At 47.1% G+C, this 21,965-nt stretch overlaps 1 protein-coding gene across 1 annotated transcript in view; it reads left to right on the top strand.

The window, feature by feature from the left end:
• plxna2 (plexin A2) overlaps nucleotides 1-21,965 on the top strand; it is a 164,475-nt gene that overhangs the window by 90,590 nt on the left and 51,920 nt on the right. The window contains 8 exon segments of the mRNA XM_076742075.1: nucleotides 20-120; nucleotides 9,287-9,410; nucleotides 12,859-13,012; nucleotides 15,228-15,324; nucleotides 17,695-17,809; nucleotides 18,821-19,021; nucleotides 19,710-19,806; nucleotides 20,074-20,273. Of these exon segments, the coding sequence (XP_076598190.1) occupies nucleotides 20-120; nucleotides 9,287-9,410; nucleotides 12,859-13,012; nucleotides 15,228-15,324; nucleotides 17,695-17,809; nucleotides 18,821-19,021; nucleotides 19,710-19,806; nucleotides 20,074-20,273 (1,089 nt within the window).

Genomic DNA, 21,965 nt, shown 5'->3' with positions numbered 1-21,965 from the left:
CCTTTTCATGTGCTTTCAGATTACCCAAGTTCCCATCGAGTCATGTGAGCAGTACGGGACCTGTGGGGAGTGTTTGAGCTCTGGAGACCCCCACTGCGGCTGGTGTGTCCTGCATAATATGTGAGTATCCCTCAGTCATCGTCCAGTCAGTTTACAGATACTTTACATGCAGGATTTTGTTAAACATCACCCAAAAGGACAATCAGCTTCCCCGCTCAAAGGCAGGCAAGTTATCTCCGAATGTTTATCTGAGCTCAGTTTGAGTCTGAGGAGAGGAGACAGTGTCTCTCTGGAAACAGAAAGTTGTGCCTCAGAGGTGCAGAGCTGGTTCAGAGCTACTTGCCGCAGCCATAGTGACTGCTGTCCTGCTCTGACATATGTTGATATTAACAGAAAATGAATCCTCAGTCAGTGTGTGCTTATTGGAAAGTGAAAAGACAAGAAAAAATATATGAAAATAGAAGATTTGACCAGTTCTCCTGCATAGAGCTGTCATTTATGCATTTTGCTGTGCCTCTGAATGTTTAATGGGCATGGTCCAGTACTGTTGGAGCCAAACTATATTTGTTATGCATGTTCTGAGCAAGTCAGAGGGCATTTAACTCCCTCTGTAACAATAGCAGCCGTACGAATTAGCACAGAAGTCATGAGTGACACCTGCTGGAGCTGAAACGTTACTGCAACAGGTCAAACTTCTAGAAAGCCAGAAATGAGGGAAAGAACAGATAGAAAAATATAAAAAGAGCCTGAATAAACATGTATTTGTATTGTTTTTTTGCTATGAGACTTTCATCTTGGATTCGACTTAAGTGACATGAAATGACTGAGAGAGCGGGAGCATAAAGCTGAGAGGCATTCTCCGTCTCTCCTTCTTTGTTTCTGAAGCAGTTCTTCTTAGCTGCCGTGTCTTGAATTCCCCACTCACAGCCCCTCCTAAATGCAGCCCCTCTCTCTAAAGGTATAGCTGAATATTTGTGTGTGTCAGAGCCCCGCCGCAATCATCATTATCGTGATGGCGGCCCCTGCAAAGTGCACTTAAAGTAATTTACATCACTCCAAAGCTAGGACAGGACAAATAATTGCCTAGTGACAAGGTAATTCAGCATGTGCCTGTGTGGAGGTGTGGGAGGGGCCGGCTAAAGCTCTGTATTCTCTGCAGTTTGCGTGCCTTCACACAGGGATCATTTACCACAACATTAGCCTCCGTGCTAGGCTGTTAATCATGTGCTTTTGTGTCGCTTTGGTAGGGAATGGAGTAAGTCACGTTAGCAGGAATTTGAATCCACACCGTGTCAGAGATGGTGGTCCTAAAAGGTGAATGGGCTTTGGAGCTGTTATGGCGAAAGCAGCTGTGAGGGGGAAACAGCTGTTTGGTGTGTAAATATCCTCTCGAGCGTGTATCTGTGTGTGTGTGTGTGTGTGTGTGCGTGAGGGCTCACATCTGAATGAGTGCGTGCACATGGGTTCGATTTTTGTGTACACGCACAAACACTTGTGTGGACCGCTGTACTGTACTGTGGGGAGAAAAGGTCAGCCCCCCCCACCCACCCACCGATTCGTGTCAGATCAGCCATCTGTTCTCTGAACACAGCAGACCCTCGTGCCACCTGTCTCTGGTCCTAAAACCCCTTTCTCTGTCCTGACCCTGCAATGAGTGTGGCAGGACCCCTGTCAGCCCCGGCTGAGTCACTGCAGAGAGGGAGAGAAGTTAAAAGAAGAATAGATAGTTCTTGCTGCTGCTCATAATAAACCAAAAATCAAATAAAAATTGAAATACTGCCAAAAAATACACCTGAATGAGGTGGAAAAGTTGACAAATGGAAAAGAAAAGATGCAATAAAGACTGACGGAAACAGATTTTATAATCCACCTTGACATAGCAGTACCTGACTGAGCTTCTTCCACTGCAGACAAAGCATTCATGACACGCTGCCACTCACAATTACACGCCTCTCCTGCTAAGAAATCCCAAAAATAATGCATAAAAAGAGCTGGGGGGCCTGGGGTGTACATAACTCCAAATCCAGACGGCAGCTGATGCCTTCTTATGTGTGATGCAGCAATGAGATGAGATGACGTGTCAGAATTGCAGGTGCTCAATTAATTATGTAATCTTGTTACTCTACAGAGGTGAGTCCTATAGATCTCCTCTACCTGCAAGACAGTAGATGAAAATGGACACTTAATTGACCCAGAAGTTCAGAAATTTACACTTGATTTTGAAGGCAAGCAAAGTCAAATTAGATAATAGATGTAATGGCATCAGTTAGCATGAGGTCTGTGTGAATGTGCAACATAACGAGAGCAGAAGGAAGTCTCTGTCGAATACCGTTGGAGAAAAGCAGCTGCGCCCTTCTGGTGAAGAGCTCCCATCATCCCACACACCCAAAATTACATTTGTTGCCAGCCATGGTGCCGTCCACAGCTGTGATCGCTGCCGCTTCTTTCTGCCCCCTCCGTTTCTCCTCTTCTTATCATCCATCCCTAAGCCATTGTTGATTTTAGAAATTCTTTCCCCCCTTTCCCACGTTTGCGTGCACCTCCCGCTCCCCCCCCCCCCCACAGCGAAGCTAGCGTCTAAGCTATGCCGCTCATCTCCCCTCAGCTCAGCGCGGCTCACTGCTGCGCCAGCTCCCATTTAGACGCTCTTCCCTCTGGAATAAGCTCTTCCACACTCCAGAGATGGTTGGCTTGCCACGCATAAACACCCCTCGCTTTGATCACCCCCCCCCCCCCCCCCCCCCCCCTTTTACAGCTGCCATCCACAATAACCATCCTCTTTTCTTCTCCTCCAAACACTGTCCCCCCCCCCTCCCCTTTTCTTTACGTTTGTGTGTATGCTCATTGAAGTGCGCCATTCTAAGGTGGCTAATTGGGTACATAGGAGGACATTAGCTTGGTTTGTGATGATGAGGAGACAGAGAGAATGTGAGGGAGGGAGAGGGAGGCGCTGAGCCGGCCAGGAGTGGCGTCTCTGTCTTCCCTGGCTTTCTACTCTCTTTCTTCTTCCTCTGATTCAGTGTGGTGTGAGACTCTAAACTCCTTTAATTACCAGCAGCTGCTAGGCATCCACTGAATGCATGAAGAATGAAGAGGGGGGGATAAGAATGAAGGGAAGAGAATGAGAGAGGGAGAGCGTGTTTGATGTTGCACACTCATCGGCCCACAAAACCGAGCAGCATTTTGATTGCGGCTCAAAGGGAGCTCATCATCTCGAGCGCTCTTCAGTCGCAGTCCTGTGAATGGGTGGTTCAGCCGCCGTCTGACCACAATCCAAAAACACCACGCTACGGCGGCGCTTCCTCTCATGTCGCTCTCTCTCTCTCTCTCTCTCTCTCTCTCTCTCTCTCTCTCTCTCTCTCACTCTCTCTCTCTCTCTCTCTCTCGGCCGGCTTCTCGTCGTTGTTAGATTAGCTCTCTAATCATGTCCAAAAGAGGCTTTTCCGTCTCAAAATGTCCCACGTCGCTCTGTTCTCCCTCCATCTTCTCAGCTTGCTCTGAAATTCCGACAGAGGATGAAACGTTGTGTTGAGATTTGTCAGGATTAGTCTGAGTTCTGTCCAAGGGGCTGAGACGGGACAGGTGGTCCGGCACCAGGGTCAGCAGTTAACCAGTAGAGCGAGTTTCTCTAAGTAGTATGAGTGTTTATCATAAGAAGTGAATGATGATGTAGTTATGTAATATGTGCACAAGAAATTCTGTTCAGTATGTCAAAATCAGCGCGAGGTTGTTGTGTGGATGACAGCTTAGGGCTATTGGTGTAGTAGGCCCCAGCAGAGAGTGAGTCAGCATTCGAGGGCTGCTCTGAGCAGAATAACATATCACTACTACACTCTGATACTGCATTGTATTGTACTGTCAGTCTGCATGTGGCTGAACTGCTCAGATCTGTTTCAGCTGCGGCCCACGCAGCAGCCTGAATGGCACAGCTGTCCACGTTTCACAAATCTGCGTTATGAGCTTAAATGCCGTCAACTGATTTGTTTGGCGTCCTGGCCGGAGCGCGTCGCGCGGGTGCGCTTTGTCAACAGGAGTGAGTCGGGTTTGGGCCGCGGCCAGTTCTTTAACACATGTTGGAATATGATCCCAGGATTTAAGAGAAGGGAAGGAGGAGACAGGAAATAGTCATTTGTATTGTTGCAGAGTGATGCTGCTTTTTCTCTTCTGTCTGCAAACATTAAAACCAGACACTACAGGCCTGTTTTCACAAGTACAACTGCTTTCTTTAGTCTGTTTGTTAATGCGGCGTGTTCATCACCGTGCTACGAATGACACCGACCATAAAACGTCCCCTAATTTACCAGCGGCGTCAACAATTAGCCTAGCAATGAGAATGGCTGCTTCAGCCCATTGTGGATGTCAGACTGTGTGTCTAATGGCCGACTCATCAGCTGCAGCCACAGTTAGCAGTCAGAGGGAAGCTGCATCCGTCTTCCCAATTGTGCTTAATGAGATATCGATCACGAACATGCAGGTCTATCAATATTTCCGTAGATTCCTCGCACATAGAGCGAATACAGGTTGGCTACATGAGGGTTGAAGTATTGCACCGGCGTTTTTTGTTTGAGATGCCTCCATCTCTGCGCCGCTTCTTTGCCTTTTGTTCCATTTTTCTCTTTTCTCTCCCTGCTCAGCCCACCCCAGTAAAGCTATAGCTTGACGCAGAGCACCGAGCAATTGTCCCTTAAATCTTTTTCTCTCTTCATCTCCCCTCTCTTTCTTATTTCCTTTAAACAGAGACTGACACACTTTGGTTTTCATGGGCCATATATGTGTGTACATGTTTCTGTGAGTGTGTTTAACTGTTGTGCACTCAGTTTACACCACAATAGCTCCTCCATCTATGAGAAGATGAAGTGAGCTGGTTGTGGCCATACTGCTCTCTGTGTCCTGCTGGCGCTGTCCTGCAGTGACATTATCAGTCGCCACAGGAGACACACTATGTGTTGCAGTGGTTGGTTTGACCCCTGACATGAACTTTGGGTTTCAAACTGCGCCCTCACATGCCAACCCAAGCCCACACAGCAACTTGAGCTGGTGAAGTTTACCATCTGTGTGCTGGTTTGAAATAGAAAGCCCTTCTTTTTTCTTCTTCTTTTTTTGATTCCTCCTTTCGTGCCTCCTGTGGTCTGCATTTAAATGGGTATTCTCACAGTTTAGGGATGCAGCAGTAAGAAACAAATGCCCTGAATCACTCAGTGTGAGGATGAAGCACTGAAGGGACGAGGCAGTGTGTGTGTAGGCAGCCCTGCATGCACATCACCGCTCATCTAATGTTTCCTCTTTTCACGTTAGGGAGCCGAGGTCCCGGTGCAGTCACTCTTCATGCATGTTTACATTAACATGTCTTTATTATCATGTCTTTCTGTAGGAATGCAGAGTGCTCTGACTCGAGTTCCACTCAACCAAATCAAATCATGCCGGTGATTCTCTAACATAATTCGCTCCCACTTAAGACAACCAAAGCTTTATTAAGCACCATCAAATATTCAATATACACCGAGTTTGTCCTCTCAGTACCTACATCTGCCCACCTTACTCCTTTTCACCCCCCATCCTGCTACCAAAGCATCTCTGCTCCCCTCTCATTTTCCTTTCTGTGTGGTGTTTTATGGTCTGTCTCCAGTGAGGGAAAGAAGGTGATTTTAAAATGGCTCCCCCTCTGTTCTCCCCTCCTGTTTTTAAACACGGTGCTCACAGCTCGAGCTGCAATCAGACAGGCCTTCACACTTTCACTGAAGTCCTTAGATGTGGTAAGGGAAGGGGAGGAGGGATAGAAGAACAGACATCTTTGCCTGTCGCCTGCCTCTCCTGCTCTGCTGTCAAGGCCAGGATGTGAGTGTGTGTGTGCCAAGGTGTGCATAAATGTGTGAAGGGTTTAGTGCGACGGCCTGTGTGTTATGATGCATGTGTACAGTATGTGCCTGTGCACGCTCGTGATGCACGTTGGAGCGTACGCAGTAATTCTCTGTGGCTGCGGTCCCTTACGGGGGGGATGTGTCTGTGTATTTTAGTGTGTATGTGCGATTGGGTGTGTGTATCCATACGGCTGGGTGTCTATCAAAGCTTGGCACAGCAGAGATGACAGTGTAATTGCCTGTCTAGGGCAACAGAATACGAAGCAGTCTTTGGCAGAACGGACCCTGAGGTCTGGCCTCACACTCCCGCGCTGTAAAAGGCGCTTCCACAGCCTCGCGACACTACAAACAACACTGCACATTAGATATAGGCTGCGGAATTAGATTATATATATTGTGTCAAGGCTTCATTTGCACCTCAGAGCTCCAGCTTCAACAGTTCAGCCCACACAGCCTGCCGCAGGAGAAAACAATATGCTCTCCTCTGCGTTTTTAGGTGTCTGTTTTTTGTTTTTTTTGTTTTCCCACTCACCTTACGTGACTGCTTGAACTGCTATCTGCCACTCACAGCCACATTCGTACCTCGCATTGGAGTTGTAGATGCCAGAGAGGAGTAATGATGCAAGCAGCTACTTCAGCACCACGGACAGAGCTTCGAGAGCACCCAGGCCGGCTGCCTGCAGCGGCCGCTGGAGGGGAGATAGCCGCTTGCTGCTTATTACAGGAGACAGGCTGAAAGCGCTGCATGCGTGTGCGCTGTCAGTTTGTGCATATACATGGCGGCACGCACACATGTGTTCCCGTTTGCGGGTATGTGTTTGCGTGTGTGTTTCTTTCTCCTAACACCTCATTTCTCCATGTGAGGCCCCCTCCCTCTAGGAATGTGAGTGATGGAACACAAAGCATCTGTGGAGCTGCTGAGTGACAGGCCAGGGCCAGACGGGAGGGTGAGGGGAGGGGGTCAGGAGGGGGAATATGAGGAAGGCAGGATTCTAGTCAACACTCAGTGGCATGCACTTCAGCTAATGAGAGAGGCAAGGGGTCAGCTTCTAACTACACAGAGATAATGGCTATCTCCTGAAACCATGGCAACAGCAGCCATCCTCCACCCCCTTGCTGCGCTCTCATCTTACTTCACCCCACTGAAATGATTTTTTTTTTTTTTTTTTTTAAATCACACTGACGAAAATCAATGCGGGGCTTTTTGTCAGTTAATGACCGTCCAGGTTTTTGTATCCGTACCCATACAGCTCGGAGACATGCATAAAACATTGTGCCACCGCCGCCGCTGCACACACCCGAGAGCACGTGAAGTGTCGTTTTCTGCCGCCGTCGTGGATGCAGAAGAAGCACCAAATTGCAGACGGAATAACACCTTGCCTGAGAAAGGTGTGCTTGTTTTCAGCTTGGGATGGAGTGAGACAAAGGGGGGAGACATGGACAGAGAGGGGTGAGAGAGAAAAATGTCGCAAATGCAGCATTAATGGAGTCAAATGTGTCACATAAGAGAGTTCACATCAGGAGTAACAATAAAAACGTCACATTTAAGATGTAGAGATGATGTAGAGTTTCATGAAGGAGGGAAGCAGGTAATCATTTTAAAAAGAAGAAAAAAAGTTCAGCCCTGCCACAGTGGCCCCCCTTTCCCAGCGGGAGATTCACACTACTACACTAATTCTACACTTTCCTGCTCTCTAAAATCCTGAGGGAGCGTTGCGCATATGAGTGTTTGTATGCGTGTGTGTGCCTGGTGTGTCGGCGAGTGTGTGTGTGCGTGCGTGAACCTCGCCGTGCTTGTGCCTGTTCATGTGAGTCTGCTGGAAATGGCTTGAACTCCTGACAACATAATTACACACAGAGGCTGTGGATGAAGATGTAGCTTAGAGTCAGTATGGGTGAGAGTGTGTGGTTAAGAAGCATGATATGGGGGCTCTAACACACACGCTGCCACGCGCACCCACGCACCACACGCACACCAGAAATCAGCAGCCAGGAGAGAACGGACGGGGCTTGTAGTGGCACATCAGCACCACGGACAGCGGCTGACCCATCGGAGTCCAATTAGAGCTGCTGTGACCAGACAGCCAGTTAGCAGACAGACTGCTGGGTGGGATGAGGATAGAGAGCCTTTGGTGTAATGGGCTGGAGGGAACACGCAGTATTAATAAGAAGGAGGAGAAGTGCTGAGTTTTAATGAGGGATGTGGCGGGTTGTGGGGGTGTCGTGTGATACTTGATGCACTGTCTGACCATTAAGATCTCTTATGAGTGAGCACCGTGTAATTTGCACTTGTTATGTGTCCAAAGTTATGCAGTGATTGAAGGATGTAATTTGGTTGTGTAGTGCTTAGTGCTGTGGCGTCGTAGGTTTTTTGTTAGTTTGGTGCATCACATTGTAAATTACCCACCGGAGGCAGCGCTTCCACTGCTGGTGCCGCTTGTTCCTCTGCTTTATTGTGAATGCATGCGCTGCTTTGCAAGACTTTCAGAGCTACATGTCCTAGAAGCCAGTTGCCATTGATGTCAGGAGTGCCATAAACTGTACATTTTCACAAGAGTGAGCTTTTCCTTGCAACTTTTAAAGCAATCCAACAAAACAGCAAAACTGTTTCAAATGATGTGCTCAGTATGCCATATGCTTTGGAAAAAAGAATGAAACAGTCTGGCAACAACAACATAACTTAACATGACTCACATTTGCAGCCTTAATCAGCACAAACCAAATAAATCTACGTGACTAATACAGACGGCACGAAAACTGAGAGGAGAGGAAAGAAGCCCAAAGCAGCAGCTGCTGATGTGAGCTCTGAACGTAGATGTTGGCCGGTCCAGATGTCTTAAGACAAAGCTAGTGGATCAAAAGCTGGATAATATGCATTTCTGTTAATTATAATGTACCCATACATGTCCAGTCCGATTAAAGATGCTATTAACATGAGCAGTCTTGTAAAATATACGTTCCTGTCACTTATTCTGTAGACACGTCAGGTCGAGGAGACACTGTGTTTGCTGTTTGGATTCGTGACATTTCGTCTTCCTTCTGTTGTTGCGTAGGGTTTTCATTTCTGTCACAGCACCGGCAATTTGTCTTCTTTCCAAATGAAATAGTCACATAGTGTTGACAGTGCAGCATTTATGGAAACATGAGTGTTCATTTCTATCACCATTGTTATTGCCTCATTGTTTTTATACCTTTCCTCTTCTCATTTTCTTTCCTATTAGAACTTTGGCACCTCTTTTTCCTATAATTTATTCATTCAGGGGGTAACTCATGTTTTAGTTATAACTTTGGTAGCAATCTAATCTAATTTTCTTTTTCTCAGAGCTATAATGCCTCCCCTTTTCTTCTGCTTTATGGTCCTGTTCAAAGAGAAATAGCAGTAACTCCCCTCTCTCTCTCTCTCCTTGCCCCTCGTCCTCTCTGTTCAGCTGCTCTCAGAAGAACCGGTGTGAACGTGCAGATGAGCCGTACCGTTTCGCCGCCTCCCTCAACCAGTGCGTGAAGGCCACTGTCTACCCAGACAGCATCGCGGTGTCGGAGCCCAGCGTACCTGTAAGTTTATACACACGCATGCCGACATACAGCGCACGCGCACACACACAAAGCGCCAAACACCTGCAAGCTCAACCACAACTTGCACGCATTACAATGAAAAATTATCCTCCATTTACATATTCCCTACCCACGTACAGAGGCAGAAGATTTAAATGATCCCACATAGCAGTTTGCCTCGTCTTGATTGTGGTTGATGCATAAACATTAGATGGGAAGGTTCATAAGAGCTCTGTGTGGGCGTTTGAGCGTGCATATGCTCACTTGGTACAGAGCAGTCAATATGTGTGCCAAGACATGTTTGCGTGGGTGGGTGTGTAGGTGTTAAAGTTGTCCAAGTGCAGCTGAGTACAGTGCAGCATTTCCACATGGACTGAGCGAAAACAGGCAGATAGAGCACCGTTGGAAGGCTCTGCCTGGCCAAGTTCTGGAGAGTGCTGCACATGCACACGTGTTGACACATATTTAAGGTCTTTAAATACCCACGCTGCTAAAGGGTCAGTTCATCCAAAGCGCAAAAGAGAACACGTTTTTCAGTCTATCCAGACTGATTGGCTTCAGTTTGGACAGTTATGTCAGTTGTGCAGATGAGACGTGTGCAGATGGTGTTGGTCTAAACATGCAGCGTGGCTCTTAGCTGAGCTGTTGTTTAGTGGTGCATTATGAGCTCAGTACCAGAGTGAACTGGCATGCCTTCATTGAATATATTTCCAGGTGAAATTTTGGCAATTTGTTCCTACAAACCACGTCTAACTAATCTCTATTGTAATGGATGATGACAGACCAAACTACAGCAGACTTCTCCAGACCTCTTCAAATTATACCCTGGTTTGATTCTTGACACAGGCACATGTTTTTTTACTTATATTTTGGGCAAGATGACCCTTTAATCTGACCGGTTAATAGTGCATTTATGTGGTGTCGGAATAATCGGAAAAATGAGTCCCCGACGGGGAAAAATGCACGTGAACGGCCCCTCAAGTCTGTGGTGGAAATTCCTGCATGCTGGAGCGAGGAGTTCACCAGGAGTTCGCACTTCGGATGCCTTCAGCAGAAGGATTTATGGCATCAAGGAGAAGCTGAGCAGGACAATGTCAACAAGTGAACCACGATAGTGAGACACAAAGTTCCCAGTATGTACTTTTTAATGGGGTGTGTTAAAACTCCCAGTGTCCCGTTTCTCCCTTCTGCTCCTTCAATTATTCCCCGTCATGCATATCCTCTACCTGTCTCCTACATGTGTGAGATTCTATTGGATACTCAGATCTAAACTTTACCTCCTACCATACCTGCCTATGTCCTGATGTCCACCCCACTGACTGAGGACACTTTGACCTAAGTCCTTCTTAAAGATATGGTTGGACAGTCCTCCTTGAATGGTATTTTCATGTTTGTACACTTTATCTATCAGACCTTGTTTACTACGAGATGGAGCCAGGGAGCGACTTCCTATCTACCATCGGCTAGAACGATACCTAAATATTGTGTTAATGTGAGACTCTCTGCAGTCTCTATGTGACCTAACCTTGGGACTAAAGGGAAGGCATGCGATGAAAAATGTCTTCACAAAGTTGAAACAGCAAAAACTTTTGGTACACAACTTGCTGATTTTGACATATATGCAGAAATCTGCTGGATGGATTGACCTACATTAGTTAATGAAGTCATTTATTAGCATTAACCCTGATAAATACAGTACAGCTTATTTGTAGCATCCATGTTGTTTCCAGATTACAGCTTAAAAGCTCATGAGCTGACAAAGCTGGAAGAAAGACTTCCCATCTCAGGACCATCCGAGGAGCATGTTCATCCACAAATAACATCATAAAAATTCTGTGAATGTGCCAGGAGCTCTGGCCGTGACTCACCCTGCATCGCCTGATATCTCATCCTGGACCTCGCCCCCGGTGGACCTCGCCCTGTCGTGCACTTTATCAGACAACATGTTAGCAGTTACGCTTGTTTCCAGCAACGGGGTCGCCTCGCCAGAGCATCCACAAAAACACTATCACCATGACAACACAGCCTCTTCACGTGGGCACCGGCAGCGATAGAAACACGGAAAAAACAATCGAATTACCTTTATTAAAACTCTGCCACCAATTAGGCTGGTCGCCACCGCCAAGCTGCGAAAACACTCACCGCCATCATCAGGGAGGACAAGAGAACAAGAAGAGCAAAGACTTAGCACTCTGAAACGAGCCCGCTCTCTGCAGCAGCCTCGTGTTTGTGTCGGCGCGTCTGTGCGCGCGTGGGCACGAGCAGATCCCGAGTGTTTATCTGTATATGTGTGTCTTGACAGAGCGATGAGAGCTAATTAATGTGAGAGGTTACTCTGGGAATTCTGCATTGAACAAAAGACATTGATTGCTTTGATTGCTGTAATCAAGGATCTCTCTGACACACCTCGGAGTGAAGCAACACAAACATGGTGAAAGTGAAACAGGGGAAGACGAGAGGTCCTCAGCAGGAAAGGAAAAAAAAAAAATCATCCATCCTCTCAATGGGTACCAGAGTAAGCCAGCTAACGAGGGAGGCAGTGTAGTCAGCTACTGAGACCGTCAGCATCTCTTGAAAGGCCTACAGTTAAGCTGCTCAGCTGCCTTGCCTGTCCCAGTAGCCCCGCGGTGTTTAGTGAGAGGCAGATAAAACAAAGAGAAACTTCAAACAGTATGGCCCAAAAATAACAGCTAATGGAACAAGGCTGTGAAATGCCATGGTGATAATTATCCAGGCTGCCTCTCTTGGCTTGAGAGCCAGATCACACACCCTGCGCGCAGAATGCATTTATTTATAGGCAGAGCAGCTGAATGCTCCAGCCCCGGTGTCACTGCTCTCCAGAGAACGACTTCAAACGCCTCTATGTGCATCTGCATGTGTGGGGTATACATTGCATATGTGCTGCATATTGTTTGTGTGGGGTTTTTCGGGAGGTTTTGCATGTGTTTCGTGTGTCCTGGAGAGGGATGGAGAGAGAGGAAACAAAAATAGAATTGGCCAAGTTTTCCTGTTTCCTGTTTGAATCTGTTTGTCTCTACATCTTCTGGAATGATATCATCTGCACTCAAGTGGAAGATAAAGACCAAAACACGGCCTCTTTTTTTCTATTATGGTGTTGATAACATTTTTAAGACATGGCAACATTACTTGGCAAAGTGGACGGACAGCTTTGCCAGCCTCAGCGCCTTCCTCTTACGTTCTGTTTGGAGCTCTGCTGCGTTGAAGCCACTATGTGTCGCTCATTTTCCCTCAGTCGTATCTCATCTTCACCAAAGATGCAAGCGCTAAAGACATTAGGGACGTGTATCTCACTTTTTTCTCCATTGTCTTAGTAAATATAACATTGCGGCATAATGTAGCTTTGCATCAGATAAGCAGTTTTTGGAATCTGACGCCCACCGCTTTGTCACATCATATAAACACTGTTGTCATGTCGCCCTTTGTGCAGCTGCTGGTGAAGGTGAGCCACGTTCCAGACCTTTCTGCGGGCATCACCTGCTCCTTTGGCAACCTGACGGAGGTGGAGGGGCAGGTCAATGGCAACCAGATACTCTGTGTGTCTCCTGCTGCCAAGGATGTCCCCCTCATCCCCACTGACCAAGGTAGACACAGCAAGCAGACACACACCTTCTACCATCCACTGCACACATGATGAGTGGTTTGCATCTTAGCAGGTATGGTGTGTAGTCCACAGTACACTGATCTGACCAGATGAGAACCTTTTCACCTCTAAACACAGTCTTTCTTGCTGAGCTGGCTGTTCATCGGCACGTACGCACTCTGAAACTCTTTTATTGACTCAACGCTCCTGGTTTAAGCAGGTACCATCTACATAACAAGCTCCCACTGATCCAGCATCAGTTGTCTGGCTGTGAAGTGTGCTACACGTGAGGCCAGGCCCCATTAGAGCTGATGGGGGATCAGACTGAGGTCCCCTGGCCTGTGGCTGAGCTGCAGCTCACCACATTACAACCCTCAGGTAGAGCTAATAGGCAGTGGTCTAACATGCAGCTTCAATCAGCCAGGGGACGATTTAGTCGAAGGGCTGACAGGGAGGCTGATGTGGTGGATTAGTGTCTTAGCAGAGCCGAGGTTCAGGGAGCTGGTCTGTTGTTTTCTTCTGAGCGAGAGCTTATAAACACACAAAAGCAAACTTAAAATAAATAATTACCATAACTCATCAAAGTCATGAACTCTATTAAAGCAGAGGTCGAAAGGTACAACCAGCCATTTTTATCTCATCTCGTGAAATCTAGAGAACATTGAGCAGAACATATATAAACACTGCCTAAGACAACTTTCAGGTCCGGGAATAAAGATATGCTAATCACCTCTAATATACTATTCATAGAAATCTCATGACCTTTCAAGCATTCCTCCAGCGTACTTCCATAAATATGCCACAGCGGATCTGGCATTCATTTATTTGCACACATATATATCATTATGAATACTAACACCTGTTGTTTGACAATAAATACCTGTTGTTTGCAAGCCAAGATGGCTGCAGGGTGACAAAACCAAACACCCTGAATAATATATTATGTGCAGTGTGTGAAAATGACTGTGTGTTTTGGGGGTCTGGTAATCCTCCTCCCTGTGAGTAAATGACAGCCCTGTTTGCCCAGAGCTCCCACAGGGAGTGGTGCATCAGGCACTAATATGAATGTTCTCCCCTAGGTAAATGTCAGCCAATCCCCCGCCGTAAGCCCTCCCTCCATCCATCTAGCTAGCCATCCATCCTACCACTCCTCTCTCTCTATCCCCCTCCTCCTCCCTTTTGACCACTGTCCCCGTTCATTCCTCCTCTTTTGTTGCCTCTCCCAGCTGTTTATACCTCCATTTTTGCTCCACATCAATTCCCCTGAGGCCTCCTCCTCCTGACCTCCCCACTATCCTCCTCCATCTCCTGTCCTCTAGCAAGCCCTTCTATCTGTTGCACATCAACATCAACAGTGCAGTGGCAATGACCTGAGGAGAGGAGGGGAGAGGAGAGGAGAGGAGGAAATGAGATTAAATGCGCAGAAGAGGGAAAAATAAAAAAGAAATTAAGGAGCAGAAGGAGCGGTTAGCATAAAACTCAGGACACTGGGCTGATGTTGAGCTTGAAAAAAAAAAGAAAAGAGCTGGCACTCCTCTGTGCTAAGGAAAAATAAAATCCTACAGGAGGTTTTGTGTGGACAGGAACTCTGTATCACTTTGTTTGCCAGATCCTGTGAGATAAATGTGCAATGGTAGAAGTCAGCTATGAGCCTCGCCTGCCTGCTGCACAGACTGTGAAACAGAGCCTGATTCCCAACAGGTGCTGCGGAGAGAACAGGGCACGGAGGGTCATTCAAGCCTCCTACACACTGAATGTCATCTGAAATTCAGGCTGTTTTACACATACACATATACAAACACACACGCACACACACATATTTATGGAGTCTGTATTCTCGTGGGGAGAGATAAGAGGCTGTTTTCACAGAGAACAGAAGCACAGCCAGAACTGTGTTCAGCAAGATACAGGAAAACAAAATTTGATCAGATTAAATGGCTTTGTATGCGATTGAAATCTGCTAATTTTATGCACATATATATGCTCACAAGACATTTCTCTTTTAATTTGGCTGGCGTGTATGTACAACGCAAAAATGCTACCTCACTGGATATCATGTTCATTTGAATGCCCACATCCCCAGCTCAAACAAATAAGTAATTAGCATAAGATTTAATGATGCCTGCTCTTCACAACCATGCAAAAATAAAGCAACTAGCACTGTGATAATGCCTGAACACACACTAAGCGTTCACCTCCTGTCTCCTCTCTTTCAGATTGGTCAGGCGTTGAGCTGAGGCTCAACTCTAAGGAAACTGGTCAGATGCTTATCAGCACAGAGGTCAAGTTTTACAACTGCAGCGTCCACCAGCTGTGAGTATCGCTCTCCGAAGCCATTCATTCTCTTTTCCTTTACTAAATACAATGCCCCAGACCTGCTGGCCAAAACCACTGGATCAATGCTCTGGGAATTAGTTACAATTTGTCCTCAACCTTAGCCGGCCTCAGTCCCCTAAAAATATCCCCTGTAAAGACTAATGTAATGTGATCGCTGGCTGCTCCCTGAGCCCTGTAACAGGAAGTTTCTGTGCTGTTTTGCTAATGAAGCCTTCTTCTCAGACACGCTGCGGTACAAAACACACAGCTTTCTGCCTAACAGGTCTTCAGTAGGGATTTCATGCCCGTTTTCATGCCACGTCTGTCCCTGATTGAGTGATGTTGAATTGAATCCCCGGATTGGAGATCTCAGTGTCAGCGGTGCCTTTGCAATTGCTCGCTTCATTCCAGTGTGGCAGATTCTGTTTGTGCTAGATCCAAAGGCCTCGCTGATTTGGAAGAATCACTCAATGGAGAGCAGGAGAGTAAGGATATCACAGCAGTGATGCTAGCAGGGGTGCAGGAATCGTAGCATGTCATATTATCCTTTCACTATCCCCTCGGCACTAGAAACAAAATGTTGTAGCCGCTGTCTCCTCTGCCAGATGAATGCAGGCAACTTTATTCTACATCTCTCTCTCTCACACACGCACACATATACACACACACACACACACACACACACACACACACACACACACACACTCTGCCTTATAGCTTCATATGGCTGTCTGCTGTCTGAACACCCTGTCTGAGTAGCACAGAAAGCAATTACCAGCTCTCACATCAGCTCAGTTAATCGCCGACGACAAACATACTTGTGCACACAGCCGCAGCCGCACGCACGCGCGCACACCCTCCAACACACAAAGAAAGATGCATACACTTGAAAAGGGCATACGCTCCCCCTCGCACGCTCTGACGCCAGCTCGCGCTCTCTCTTTCTCTCCCTCTTCCACACATACTGTACACTCTGTTTGCCAGAAGGTGAATCAGCCCTATTCTTCTGAATTAGTGTGCTTGCCAGAGATCCCTCCCATGCTTTTGCACTGATGAATATTTCACAATAAGAAAGTATGCATAACTCAACCTTATTTCAGAGGGAGAGGAAGAGAGAGGGAGCCAAGTGCGAGTACAATATACTCTCCGAACAACTGGTCATGAATACACAGTGTAGTAAATGCCGTCACGATCAATTAAAAGTGTAGGCTGTCTTTGCCATGGCAACATAAGGAAAGTAAGATGCCTTTTAGTCTCAGGCTGCCGCTTCTTCCTGTTTGCCTGTCCATCCTCGCGCTGGCTCATCTCTCATATTTTCATCAGCTTCTGAATGATCAGACACATTACAGGAATACTACAGGCAGCAGTGTGTCTCTATGATCCTCTCGCTCTTCTGCAGCTACACAGTGTGATCATCAAGGTGACACTATTCCATAGAGTATATAGGCTACAATATAGCATAGAAGTGTTGGTATTGATAATATATACTTTAGATAATATTATAGATCCAAGATGAAACTGATAGAAGGGCGGGACTGAGAGAAAAAGGCACAATTACTAATCTGTCTATTACTTCAGCACCAGGGACAGCGCCATGGATTTATCGATACACAGCACAGGCAGGCCGCTGATATTTCAGAGCCACGGTCGAGGCTATAGATTCCAGCTTGCACAAACCTCAGTCAGATAGAGGATCAATGAGTCAGGCAGACTAGACTTTCAACTGCCCCTGCCTGCACTCTGCCTGCTACTATGGGATAAAGAGGGGGGGTGGCAGGTTAACAAACAGGAGTGCGTTTTGGTCATTTTGCTAACAGGAGGGATGGCATGCCCCCTCGAATCGCCTACTGCCCGTAGTGACACACATGCACGCACACTTACGTATTGTGCATGTAAAAATGCTCACCCACAAACACACACCTAACAGCTGGTAATTACAGTGACACTCCAACAATGCAGGGCTAATGGTAATTGCAGGATCAAGCTGCGCCAATGTCTTATTTGTCCTCATTACTCAACGTTCCTCCACTCTCTCGCTCTCTGTCTCTCTTTTTCCATTTGATTCTGGTTATGAGGGCTAATATGCAGCCTGGCGTTCACACATGACACGCAGTATTAATGTATGGCGGTGGAAAATATATGCAGGGAGAACTTGGCCCAGCAGCTATTGGGTACTGTGCCAAGCACAAGGGCACGACAACAGCAGGTGCCCACTTGGGATCTGAACTCATTTCCTCTGTGGCACTTTCCCCACTTTGGCGAACTCGCTGCCTCTCCTTGACTGTGCTGCTTTTTCCTGACTCTCCCCCCCTGTGTGTGTGTGTGTTTGTGTGTGTGCATCTTGTCTCTGTGTGTGCGTCCATGCAGGTGTCTGTCATGTGTGAACAGTGCCTTCCGCTGCCACTGGTGCAAGTACCGCAACTTGTGTACCCATGACCCCTCCAGCTGTTCCTTCCAGGAGGGACGAGTCAACGCCTCTGAGGTTGGTGGAACACACACACGCACAGACACACACACACACACACACACTCATATATAAGCAAGCTTGCTCACACAACTTTCTCTTTCTTTCCTATCTTCTCCTCTTCCTCCCTCTCTGTCTTTCTTCCTCTCTCCTGCACATTCCCCCTCTCCGTTTCCTCCTGCCTGCATCCTGCTCTGTGTTCCAGCTCTGTGTCAGCCTCGGGGCATGTCTTCAGAAAGACAGCCATCTAAGCTCTTCTATTTCCGAATTGGCGTTTCTCACTCAGAGAGCTCTTGTTCTCTGCAGTAGCAATTAACACTCTATTATCTCTGGAGTTATTGAGCTCAGTGTGTCTTAACAATGACACAGGATCACTCTGACCCAGTCAGTCATGTGCAGTAGATACAAACTGCTTGAGATATGCCTGCGTGCGTGTTGTTTTCCACGTCTCTCTGGCTGTGCACGCAGACAGTATTTGGGTAGATTTGTTGCTTATGTTAACAGCACATTCGGATGTTCAGTTAGCGTACATATGGATCTGCTTGCAGCACCGCAGTGGGCATTGCTCCTGCCTTTCGCACGTTTGGAGCTCACACACGACAAATATGATGAATAAAGAGCTGCATCTCTCTATTGCACGCACCAACAGCAGCTGTTTCCACAGAATCCCAAAGATAGATTTATGGATATGGAAGCTCTAAGGACACCAAGACCAAAGTTTCCGTGTGTGGTGCTGCTGTGATCATTTTCTTGGTGCAAATGGTGCTTTCACATTATATTGCTAAATGAATTGGCCTCAAAATTGCTCATCGCCTATTGAGCAGTTTCACAATTCCACTCTTGATAATGAGTTGTTCAACACTCAGGCATCAGCTCAAAGCTTTCCAAGGTCATAGGAGTCACTTTCAGATTCTAACTTAAGATGAATTTCCATTTCAGCTGCACTCATTGCACCTCATGCTTCTCATGCGGAGCTGTGGTTTCGTTGGCACTGATTGCTGCTCCCTGCCCTCTGCTTGTTTTCTTCAGGACTGTCCCCAGCTGGTGCGCTCCGAGGAGATTCTGATCCCAGCAGGGGAGGTGAAGCCTATCACCCTGAAGGCCAGGAACCTGCCCCAGCCCCAGTCTGGCCAGCGAGGCTACGAGTGCGTCCTCCACATCCAGGGGGTCAGCCACCGAGTGACAGCCCTCCGCTTCAACAGCTCCAGCGTGCAGTGCCAGAACAGCTCGGTAGGTTGGGTGACGCTTGCCCAGATTTTGCCGGATTAGGTTTAATTGGTGATGCGTGATTTGTTTTGTGTGTGTGTGTGTGTGTATATATACAGTAGGTTAAATTACTGTATGCCATACCACATTGCCACAGCGTGTGTGTGTCTTTGTGTACATATGTGTGTCATTTAGTCAGTGGAGACACAGTAGATGCAGCAGAGGTAATTACAGTGGAGAAGACTGCAGCATGGTTCTGCCCTCCAGTCAAGCACGCACTGACTTCTGCAGTATATTCCCAGAGGAACCACAGACATACACATATTACTCTCCTCTCTCGCTCTCTTTCTCTCTCTCTCTCTCTCTCACACACACACATACAAATACACACACTCACACAGTGAAAGTCAGGCTGGAATTAAGGGCATAGGAGGCAGTTAAGGACAGCATCTCTAAAGGCCAGAAGGGAAGTTCAAGCTTCTGCTCAGCTGTTCCACTTCTTGTGGCCTCTCACTTTGTCAGCCCTGTGATGATGAGATGATGTAACTTTGGGGTAACCTTGGAAGGATGTAGTGCTGTATCTACAAGGAATCATGGGAATTCAAATTCCCAAACCTCCCATTGAAATCCTCCTCTCTGTTTGTCTCTCTTCCACCTTCGCCCCCATCTCTCTATCTCTTCCCCCCTCTTTCCCTCCATCCCCGGCCTCCAGTATCTGTACGAGGGAATGAAAATCAGCGAGCTGCCTGTGGATTTCTCGGTGGTGTGGAACGGCAACTTCATTATTGATAACCCGGAGAATATCCAAGGTGAGAGATGCTGCTGTCAACATGTGCTGGATGGACGCCTCTAAAACTCTCCATCATTTTCTCTCTCAGTGTTCAAATATTGTCTTTCCTAAGCAGAGTTCATGATAGATATAGCATGTGCTGAGTTTTATCTTAAAATATTGGGATAAATAATAGTCTGTTGGGATATTTCACTCACACCAAACCTGCTGCCTGTTTTCCTTAAATAAAACACTCCGAGTACTTTCTCAGTTGTTGTGTATCCCCACTGCTTCCTGTGTCCCACAGTGCACCTGTACAAGTGCGCAGCCCAGCGAGACAGCTGCGGCATGTGTCTGAAGGCAGAGAGGAAGTTCCAGTGTGGCTGGTGCAGTGGAGAGGGAAGGTGTACCCTGCGGCACCACTGCCCCCCCATCAACCCGTACACCACCCGCTGGCTGAACCTGTCCAGTAAAAACGTCAAGTGCACCAACCCACGCATCACTGAGGTCAGTACCCACAATCCTCCGTCCGTCCCTCCTGGCTGCCCACACACATCGAGCTCCGATCAATGTGCAATAATCAGCGACCACGTTGCCACATCTCGTCCCAGTTTTTCAGAGAGGATCGTGAGGCGCTCAGCTGACACTGCAGGGCCGTGCTTAAAATTCAAACACTAACAGCTCCTCAGCGTGATAAGATGTTGTCTCCGGTGACAGCAGTGATGCTATTAAATCGTTAAAGTGTTCTCTAAAGGGTGTCGTCCACTAAAGCACAGTAAACCCAGGTTACATGATGCCATGCTCAGTTTTTTTCAGCAGTCGTACCAAAATCGTACTGATACCAGCAGAGCTGTTAAGAGACGAGTGGGACTCTTGACAATGAAATGTCATTGTGAGGTATTGCATGAGAAGCAGCGATGTTTTCTCTGGACCCAAGAAGAATGAGAATGAGCCTTAACAAACTCCCCTGGGTGCTGGGCCCACCTGATGCCTGCAGATTGTAAATGTCTGGTGTGTTCCTGTCTTGTTGTGTCTCTTTCTCTAATTGAAAGAGTGTTTGTGGTTTGTTTCTGCTTCAGGACAGAAACCGTGTGCTCCACAGTGTTTAAGTGTATGCTTGTGTATGTACAGTGTCTGTATAGCTGTATGTGTTATGCTCACGGGTGCAAATTCATGCGAGAGTTCTTCTCACCTGCAGGGTTTATCCAAGGCCACAGTCCCTGACACACACACACACACACACACACACACACTCTCTCACACACACAGATATTCAGCTTTTAAAGGCCTGTCTCTTTGACATCAACCCTCTCTTGGTGCGGTATGCACAGCTGCCTGCTCATAGATTTTAATATCTTTTATCTTCTCTCAAGGTTATTTCAGCCCTTTGATAGTAACTTTGGCACCAGCAAATGTTAAAAAGAGAACCACAAAAAACACACAAACAAGAGAGTAGCTAGCTAACGGTTGCAGGTCTTGAAGGCAACAAGGAGACCTTCTCAGGAATTGCAACAGCCCAACCCAGTGATTGGACGTCCTCCATCTTAGCAACACCAAAGTCATGACCCGGACGTGCTTAGTTGTTTTCCCATAAGTGGGCCTTTGCTTGCTCAGGCCACGTTCTCGTCCCACCTGGTGGGTTTGCTGTCACGGGGGAGTAAGGCCAGGAGGACATACGATTTAATTAGGCTTGGTAACGCACCAGTGCATTGTGGTTAACCCACCAGACCCCTCTACCTCCAGATTGATTCATCTGGCTTCTCATTCCTCCACCGCATACTCACATCTAACTCCATCCAATTAAAAAGTGAAGTTAACGACTTGGTTAATTGATTTGCTATACTGTATGCAGATAAGGCGGGAAAAGAGAGGCAGGATGAAGGAGGCCACCCATACTTCTTTTTAATTCTGCCTCTCCATCACTCTCTCTATCTGTTTCTGTCTCCTCCCGTTCTGTGTGTGTCTGTGTATCACTATCTCTGCCTCATCTTGGCGAATTAAATTATGCTCTTGTGTAACTCCATTATGCTTTCAGTTTGTCATTCTATGGCACATGCTCACTGCTATCCGGTGGGACATACCTCATTCCCCTCTGTGTTTTCATTAGCGTTACGATCACAGTATGCGATTACCAAGGCCACCACTTTCCCAGACCTTCATCTGTCAGCTCTGCGACTACTCAACAAAACACCTTAATCT

Source organism: Chaetodon auriga, chromosome 10, assembly GCF_051107435.1.
Source record: "Chaetodon auriga isolate fChaAug3 chromosome 10, fChaAug3.hap1, whole genome shotgun sequence".
Lineage (NCBI taxonomy): Eukaryota > Metazoa > Chordata > Actinopteri > Chaetodontiformes > Chaetodontidae > Chaetodon > Chaetodon auriga.
The sequence above is the reverse complement of the archived record's forward strand: the minus strand, read 5'-3'. Positions and strand labels throughout refer to the sequence as shown.